A 9,865-nucleotide genomic window follows, 5' to 3' on the forward strand; every position below is an offset into this window, starting at 1 on the left:
CTTCAGCATTTTGATATGCCTACACTTCTATATAAAATCTACATTTAAAACCTCTATTATGATTATTTAATCATAGTTAAAAAGTAACTAATTGTCCAAACATTGATAATTTTATACACCTTTTCAACTAATGTAACAATATATCATTAGCACTGATGATAACAAACACTTCAGTTCAACTTTTTATATTGAAAACAAATTAGAAATGAAACATAATAACACCTGGGATATTTAAAAAAAACGTGTTGCTAGATAACAATAAAATAAACAATGGCTAGTTTAATAATCATTCACAAAAGATTCAAAGGTGAAATCACATCTGAACAGTTTACAGAAGCTAGTACAAATAGTTTTTATTCTACATTTTCACAGAAATTGTATATTCTATCTTAATGATCTAGTTTCACATTTCATGTCATACATTCAATGATGAAGGTTTATGGAGCCTGAACATTTTTTTCAAACAAGTTTTTATAATAGAGGGATCTACACTAAGTCTGTACATAAACATATTTTAAATGATTATTTTTGGTGAAACTGGTTCAAAGTTACAACAAAAAGAATTACTGGCTAACACCATGCTTGTTTCAAATTGATTTTGTACGTACCTAAATACTCAGCCAGTAAAACAGGATTTCTATTTTATTATTTCTAGTTAGTAACAAAGGAAAAAAAAACATTTTTATGAAATTTTTTATCTTTCACATAAAAAAAGGCTAAAACCATTTTGTGAGATATAAAAATCAACTTTTAAAATTCCCCATTTACACGTCATCAGGCAGCCATTTACTCAACAATCACACAACGAGCATTTACTGACAAGGAAATTATTTTTTCACTTTAGTTGACGGCCTTTCAAATTGCTGCTTCATGCCGCCCCCTCTAGCAGTGTGAAATTTGAGATTTTGAGCTGTGTCTTGCATCCATGGTGCTTCATGTTGTGTTGTGTCTTGGTCAAGCAGATGTGTATATTTTGTTCGACCAGATCTGCCAAAGTTTTTAACCTGAAAAAAGAAAAAATTCTATGTAAATTCTAGGAAATAATTAATATATTTTAATAACAAAATATTTAATCATTTAAATTTTTTAAATGAGAGCAGCTAATGCCTGTTTACAAATCTAAACTTGCTTAAGAGATTTGAAGTGATTAAAAAAAGGATTTATTCAGATAAAAAAAGCTTCAAAACTTAGCCTTACCTGCATGACTTTGGGTAAAATTGTTTTATCAAAGTGATCCTCCAGTGTAGGCTGTGAGAAATCTTGTTTGAACACTGTGTCTTCATTGTCCTACAGAAGATCAGATTCTCAACATCAAGGCAAGCATACAAATTTTGAATTACATTTTTCCCACCCCCATTTTTTTTCACTTTTTAAGACAACAAAACCACTATTACATTAAAGGAACAGACATGGATAGAAAAAACAAGAGTAAAATAATTTTTCAACACAGTAAATGGTCCATTAAAAATGTTTGTATTACCAAGAAGAAAGCACCACGATGATAATATTTCTGTAAAAATTTGTATTTCCCTTTTGGAGCTTTATTTGTGACTTGTTTCGGATTCTGCCGCAACTCTTGTCTTCTTTCTTCTTCTGTCATGTTTCTTAACCTTTCAACCTCCATTTTTTCTTTATCAATTCTGAAACAAAACCAACATATTCTAGTACTTGGATACAGGATAATAAGGAAATCTTGAAGTACCAACAGCTAAACATTTATGTAGTAGCAATTAAATATGAGTGAATCAGAATTATGAATTCTGACAAAAATTTAGTAATGGAAATGTTAAAAAAAATGTTCAATATGATCACAGAACCAAATGTTTAACACAAGTCTTGTAAAAATATTTAATTTGATGGCAATTAATCTTTGTAAAAAAATAAAACATCTAAAATTGCAAAACATTATTGATTATCAACTTACGCTTCTCTCTCTTCTCTATCTCGTTTAATACGTTTCAATTCTCTGACTTTCCAAAGCTCGTACTCTTCTTCATCATTTTCATCATCAGAGTCTATACCATCACAAGCCTGTTGTAGACTTTTTTCTTCATCCATTTCTCTCTTCATGTCTTGATTTGCCATCTGGCATTTCAAACAAAAGATGGCATTTTTATCAAATAATGGCATTGTAAAGTAATAATGTAAATTTAAACTATTCGATTTTTAAATAAGTATGGGGTTTTAAAAACAAGATCAACACAAATCTAAATGTTACTAACTCTTTAAAAGCTACAAATGACTAACTAAACCTCTACAGACAATAGCAATAAAAGCACCTTAATTGTCTGCCTCTTTCTCTCTTCAGCCAATCTTTTGGCCTCAGCTTCAAGTTCCTTAGCCCGGACCTCTTCCCTCTCTCTCTCTTGTACAGTGATTCTGTCTTTTCTTTAAATAAAAAAATGTATTAGCTACATCATGTTGATTCTAACTAACTTTGGTACTTTTAAATGCCATGTTAAAATGGTTAATACTAGCTCATCATTTTTTAGATTCAAATGAAATTTGTAAATGCAAACTAGTCATCTTACAGAAAACAACTTGATAGAAAAAAAAACTGATTCCAATTGCATTAACTTAAAGGGAAGTGTAAAGGTGTAAAAAGCAACAACTCACTTTCTAACAAAGACTGGCTTTAACCTGGGACCTGCCTCTTCCTCAGAATCTGTGTATTCCTCATACTCTGAGGATTCCTCTTCTGATTCATCTTCTTCATCTTTTTTCTCGTCTTCAACATCCATAACCTCCTACATAACAATGTTTTAAAAAATCTATTATTTATATTTAAAAAAAAATCTCACAAGAATTATATTCTAAATAGTTCATGCAATAGAAAAGTATAAACATTAGATAATTAGACTTAAAGAACAGCTTTTACAGCAGTTAACAAGAAAGAAAGCTTCAATTAAAATATACATTTTGTCAACTTACCTCTTCATCTCGTTGTTGTATGACTTTTAATCTTCTTAATGCTCTGCGTTTTTCTATTTCCTAATCAAAAAATAAAAAAACAAAATGAGTTTAAAAAAATCTACCAACATAACTAAAAGAAACGCAACCTGAAAGTTGTGACGCAGAAATGTGCTCAAACCTCCTCATCCAGCTCCTCTTCCTCTTCATCATCCTCCTCACCCTCACTGCTGTCATCTGCTCGCCTCCTCCTGACTGGTCTACCCTCATCATCTGAGCCCTCAGCAATGACCTCGGGTTCAACGACTTCACGTCTGTGTCTTGTAACCCTGAAGGTTGACAACAACCATGTGATATATAACACAACCATGTGATATATAACACAACAACCATGTGATATATAACACAACAACCATGTGATATATAACATAAGACAACCATGTGATATATAACACAAGACAACAACCATTTGATATATAACACAAGACAACAACCATGTGATATATAACACAAGACAACAACCATGTGATAACACAAGACTACAGCAATGAAAGACACACGCATACATTGCTTTATATATATATATATATATATATATATATATATAGATATACATAAATATAAGTTAATATGCAAGTGCCCCGTATATTGCAAGAATTTACCTGTCCTCATCATCTTCTTCATCATCATCCTCGTCACTCTGATGCCTCTGTTGCAGTCGCCGGAGCCTACGGTCATGAACTTCTTGACTCTCCTTCTCCACTTCCTCCTCATCTTTTTTCTCCTCCACCTGCGGCCGAACTCGTGACTGAAAGCCTGTGGTTACTTCAATTTCTTCTTCGTCATCACTTTCTGGGGCAAACTCTGGTCTCTGACCCCTCATGTACCTGGTAACTTTTACCTTTTCCATTGTCAGCTCACCTGAGGAGATTTAGAGCATATAGTGGATTGTGCAACAAAACCTGAGGAGATTTAGAGCATATAGTGGACTGTGCAACAAAACAATCTACTACTTTAGTTTGAATCAATCACAGAACAATCATTTGTGGCTCACTATGATCAATCAGATAGACATTCTATGGTCAATAGTTGGTCAGATCAATCAGATAGACATTCTACAGTCAATAATTGGTCAGATCAAATAGACATTCTATAGTCAATAGTTGGTCAGATCAATCAGATAGACATTCTATAGTCAATAGTTGGTCAGATCAATCAGATAAACATTCTATAGTCAATAGTTGGTCAGATCAATCAGTTGTGGCTTTCTATGGTCTGTAGATCATAATTAATTATTATAGGATGTGGTATTCTATTGTCAATATTTCATAGGTCAATCAAAAGTTGCTTTCTATGGTCTGTAGATCAGAATTACTTATTATAGGAAGTGGTATTCTATTGTCAATATTTCATAGGTAAATCAGAAGTGGCTTTCTATAGTCTAAGCCATTAAAAATAAACATAGCCTATATTACTTAATTAAGCACAATTTAGTAATTACCTTTTTCATTTCGCACAGGTATGGCACCTGCAGTAGACATGATAGGGACTTTAGCCTTAGACATTTTCACTGGTGCTGTTTATCTTGGACCAAACTGAAATATTCAAGTATCTGTTAGGAGTATATTAAATCTCAGTATAGAAAGTGCTAAGACAACACTTTTAGCTTTTGTAGATTAAGTTCTATTGATCTAGCCTAAATATTGTGGTAGCATTTGTCAAGTGTAGTGGTAATTACTGTTCTTTTTTTAGAACTACAGAAATAAAAATGTGTGAAGGCCTATAATTAGTAAGGGGTACTTCTATATTCAGCGTTAAAACTTCAACAGGTGCAACCGCCGGCGCCCGGTAGAATGCACGACCCGAAGTGCCCCGGGTTCTTCTGCGAGCACTATGGCGTGTAATCGGGGGTCCCGAGAGTGCCCCTCTACGTCCCTGGCACATGGGCGGTCACCCAAGTGTGTTCTACTTCATTATTTTGGTGAGTGATTAACTTACACTCAAGGTTTTCATGCGGTATTGTAGGTAAACCTGTGTCCCAATATTTATGATCCAAGCGCAGGCATTGTTTACATTTAAATAACACAATTGTAGAAAACAAGGTCACGCGTCTAAGAACATAGGATTGGTAACACATTCATGAAACCCTTCTTTTATATTTCGTCAGACTTTCTTCTATCCCCACAACAACGTGCGGGGACGGGTACGCTGAGTATATATATATATATATATATATATATATATATATATATATATATATATATATATATATATATATATATATATATATATATACATACATAGGTCTACTGGTATTAAATTAATTAGTCCTATTAAAATAATTAAAGCCATATTAATAATTAGTCACTTTTTTTTCACTTTACACTATGTGATTACTCTAGCTTCAGCCGATGTTTACTTTCTTTTTTGGATGTGGCTTTTATGACCTGGGTCCTAATAGCCCTGACCGCTTTAGGACCCAGGTTCCTCTAGCCATAGCTGCCATTCAGACCAGGCATTAAGCTTGTGCTGTAGTTACACATCAGTATAACTGTTTTAAAATTCTTACTTTATGTTTATTTGATTTTTCTTGTGATTTTGCTAGTATTTTATGTGTTTATAGTGTGTGTGTGTGTATGTTAGTTCTGAGGATGTGCTTGGACTAATGATTTTTAAATATCCTAAATATAGCCTTTTATACAAAATCATAAAACTAATTAACGTAAGACATTGTGGTAGAGTGGAGAAAGTCATGCCTCTCAAATCTTGGAGGCTACAGATTCGGAACCTAACTGAACTGGAATTCCCATTCGGGTGTTCCAGAAAAATCATAACTCAATTTTGTGCGAGAAGAAAGTATTCAACTTAACTAGTAGATTTAGATATTTCAACAGAGCTGCATGAGTCATTCTACTATAGTCCACTACACATGCATGTGAGATATTAGTGTTCAAGAAACCGGCCCTGGAGTTGTAACCTATATTCAGCTATTTTATACAATTTATGTTTAAATTAAATTAAATAAGAAAAGAAAAAAAAAAGCAGATCTACCTATATGCATACATTTTTACATGTGCACTCATCATTCATATACAGTCAGATAAGTTCATACCATAGATCATTTAAAACAGAACTAATGACTCCCATTTGCCATGACCTTTGTCAGAAATCATGAAATGTTCTCGTGTGTAGGCCTAGTTTATTTAAAGCAAGATCTCTAGATACTAGAAATCGAGTGTAATTACAAGAAAAAAATCACCCAAAGAAAAAAATCACAACAGAAAAGAATATGGTAATCTATCGTTTTAGGTACGTTAATTCATCCAAGACTAGAAATGTGAAAAATAGGTGACCTTAAATTTTAATAATTATTTCAAAATTTTAGGAGGATTTATGTTTTGAAATTTACAAAAATGTTTCAAAGTTTCATTTATGTACCTGTTTTAAACAATTGTATTAAAACTTTTCAGTAATATATGAAGACTAGCGATGTTTTCATCAGATGCAACCTATCTCATTTACTTTAGCAGCCATCTTAAGTTTCTTGTTTTGGTAAAATTATAGTGGAAGATTCAGGGGAAGCCACTCTATTTTACATATGGCTGCTTTATATATTTATATAGGGGTCGTCCATAAATGACGACACACTTGTAGAGGGGAGGTCGGTAATTTTGTGACGGCCGTGTGATTGGGGGGGGGGGGGGGTTATGATGGTGTGACGTCCCTTTTTAGCATTATAAAAAAAGCAATGTTAGAAAACAAGTTTGAGCCATTATTTTGCGTTTTAGTTGCCAGAGGGTTTGAACTCGAGACTTTTTTTTCGAATTTATCAACCATGAGCTTTGCCGACTCGATCATGCTTCCATCACAATTAAGGATTACATATCAACTGGTTATGCGCCATTAAGGCCATTGACTCCGATTTCAGCCTGCTTTTCTTTTTGGATTTGCTTCCATAGCCTTTGTCCAACCAAGAACAAACTACAAGGCAGCAGTTGTTTGATTTTGGAGTTTTCTCTCCTAGAAGAGTTGCTGTCCCGAGCTAACGAGCCTCATCTGCCCAAGAACTTTTCAGTAATAAATGAAGACTAGCGATGTTTCCAACAGATGCAATCATGCTCATTTATTGTAGCAGACATCTTGTTTATTTATTTTTTATTGTAAACTTAGAGCGCAAGATTCAGAGGGGAAGCCATTCTAACTTACAGCTGGCCGCTTTTTATATAACAAATCCTGCTCGCAAACACTGCTGTTTAAAGTTAATTTCTTGCCTATATTGATATATTTAGCCATTGATTTAGGTTTATTATTCATTTATCTATAATATTTGACACAAACATAAATTTAACATATCACAATACACTTCTTTTAAAGCCTTGACAATGAGTTAACGTTTTCGTACATTAATAGAGCGACACTTTTACATACCCAAAACGATAGATTACCAAGGCTCGATCCCTTCCAACACTAAAAATTAAGAATGAAGAAGAAGAAGAAGTAGATCTAGGCCGCTAGGGCCTAGCTAGGGAGGTTCTAGATCTAGATGGCATGCAGCTTATTATTTAAATAAAAAATAAACTAAAATAAAAATAAAAATTTAAAAATTAGTAGATCTAGAATCTAGACTAGTATGTAGCATTAGAACAAAGGGAGATAATTTTCATACAAAAACCTGCCCAGAGCTCTTGACTGATTTTTCAAATTTTGTTTTTACCACTGTCTCTTATTAATTTTAAATTAATATCATATTAATTTCCAATACACAAAGCAACTACATTTTCTAAATCTACTGAGGTTCAGCTATAGCCTAATGCAATTACTTTTCATTTTCTTTCATTTTTGCCTATAAAAAAATTGATTTGAAAACAATATATGCTCTAAATCAACTTTATTTTAATATATAAACACTTGCCTGCACACAAAACTATGCAAAATCAGTTAAATAAACCATGTGTGGTTCTTATTTTATAAAGAAATTGTGATAGAATTTTACAAATACATTTTTTATGAATTTTTTAAGATTTGGACCTTAATCAGCCATGTTGTTTTTTCCTATATAATTAGTCATAGTAAAAATGTACATTTTTAAAAATAAAGCATAACATCAAACAGAAACAAGCCTGCACAATTATTAATGCAAATTTACATAAAGGAAACACCCCTGATTCATAATTTATCATTAGAATTCAAAAATTTTTTGCAAACATATTTTAAAAAATTTTCATTTTTGTTTCCCACTAGTTTCATTTTTTACAGAGATTATATAAGACCATACATTTTAAACAGAAAAAAAATTATTTCTCCTCTCCTGTTGAAGCTAGAAATATAAATTTGGTACCAATGGAATTCTTAATCCTTCCTCTAACTAACTCATATGATTTTAAGATTAAATACTCAAAAATTAATTTTGAATGCTACAACCTAATCTAGACTCTTAGTTAGACGTATTCTAGAGCCTAGGCCTAAAAAATTACCTAATTTTATTAGGGGTACCTTACGGTTTACAGCACTTTAATCCTTCTTGGTAATTCAGAAATATTAAATTTAAAATCTTATTTTTTCAATCACAAATATCAAATATATTTACAACATTGTTTAAGTTTAATTCACTCTGGTGCATGTAAATACCGAAAACCTTTGGAAAAAAAAACATCAATCAAAGTATTGAAATGGACTAAAACAACATTAAAAACCCAACAAAATTATATAACGTATTAATTTAAATCTATACGTGACTAGATCTAGATTCTCTAGATCTAAAATCTAGATCGTGATCTAGATATTTGTATATTTCCACACTAAACCTAAGTGGTTGTTTATAAAAAACGCCACATGCCCAGTGGGCCGCCAATAAACGACGTCAAATGCAGAGGCGTAGCGAGGGGGGCGGGGGGATATGTCCCCGGGCGCCGAACATTAAGGGGCGCCAAAATGGGTTGGAAAAATAAATTGAAAGCTTGAGGGGGGTGCAAATCGAAAGTTTGAGGGGGGGGGCGCAAATCGAAAGTTTGTCCCCGGGCGCCGGGAAGGGTCGCTACGCCTCTGATCAAATGCCACGGTGATATTTAAAAAAAAAACAACATAAAGAACAGCCTTTTAAAAACGCGAAATTTTAAAAATGCACAAGAGAGAAGTCACAATTTCTCCCACCCCCCACTCCCCTGGGGTATTCCATAAATGAAGTCCGTCACAATCCCCCCCCCCCCCCCCCCCATTGATATCTATTAAAACCGTTTAGTGAAATAACGGCTAAAATGTAGCTTCTAGCATTACTTTTGTAAAATGCAATGTAACATTACACTACCTGAAACCCTCTCCACCTCTTCAAAAAATTTCGGACCCACTCCCACCTATGAGTGTGACGTCATTTATGGATGACCCCTAATCGATTTCATCAATCAAATTATATAAAAAGCATTGTATGTGTGTGTATGTATGTGTGTATGTGTGTTTGTCTCTTTGTCTTTTATACATTACTACACCTTTCATCCAATCGACATGAAATTGGTTAGTTGCTGAAAATACCCCTGTGGAGGTGTCTGCGAATTTTTTTTTTTCAAATTCGCAGAGGTGGCGCCTCGACAGGGCGCAATTTGATTTTTCTCTATATACGGTATATAAAAAAATAAAAGTCGGGTGCGGTTCGACGCCGTTCCTCCGAGTGCCATAAAACTTTGGGGACTTGATGATAATACTTTCAAGAAGGTTTGGCGCCGAAACTTCCAGAACGTCTATCATAGCACTTGGTATCCGGTAATCGACTATATTCAGCGTTAAAACCTCAACATGCACATACGCCGGCGCCTCGAACTCCTATGTGAGCACTATGACGCCTACGTTCGTTTAAAAAAATTATACACTAAAGACACGATGGGCAACAATAATCATTTACTATATCGAATTAGCGCGTCCCCCGACGTCTCGGCAGGGTGCAATTTGGCGCCCCGGGCTATCC

The 9,865-nt window shown here is 33.7% G+C and overlaps 1 protein-coding gene across 3 annotated transcripts; it reads right to left on the reverse strand.

Moving 5' to 3' along the window:
* Nucleotides 1-236: 236 nt before the first annotated feature.
* LOC131938648 (microfibrillar-associated protein 1) lies at nucleotides 237-8,545 on the reverse strand. Of its 3 annotated transcripts, none has more exons than XM_059296759.1 (11): nucleotides 8,404-8,545; nucleotides 4,412-4,505; nucleotides 3,573-3,831; nucleotides 3,092-3,239; nucleotides 2,932-2,991; nucleotides 2,617-2,747; nucleotides 2,280-2,388; nucleotides 1,925-2,085; nucleotides 1,481-1,640; nucleotides 1,198-1,287; nucleotides 237-1,004 (listed from the first exon to the last, which is right to left on the reverse strand). In XM_059296759.1, exons 2-11 carry the CDS (start codon nucleotides 4,473-4,475, stop codon nucleotides 828-830), a joined length of 1,359 nt encoding a protein of 452 aa, XP_059152742.1. In that variant the 5' UTR covers nucleotides 4,476-4,505; nucleotides 8,404-8,545; the 3' UTR covers nucleotides 237-827. The 3 variants fall into 3 exon arrangements, with proteins under 3 accessions (XP_059152742.1, XP_059152741.1, XP_059152743.1); XM_059296758.1 differs by having other exon boundaries at nucleotides 8,385-8,544; XM_059296760.1 differs by having other exon boundaries at nucleotides 8,409-8,540.
* Nucleotides 8,546-9,865: the final 1,320 nt, after the last annotated feature.

Source organism: Physella acuta, unplaced genomic scaffold, assembly GCF_028476545.2.
Source record: "Physella acuta isolate Inbredline_101_S28 unplaced genomic scaffold, ASM2847654v3 ptg000254l, whole genome shotgun sequence".
NCBI lineage: Eukaryota > Metazoa > Mollusca > Gastropoda > Physidae > Physella > Physella acuta.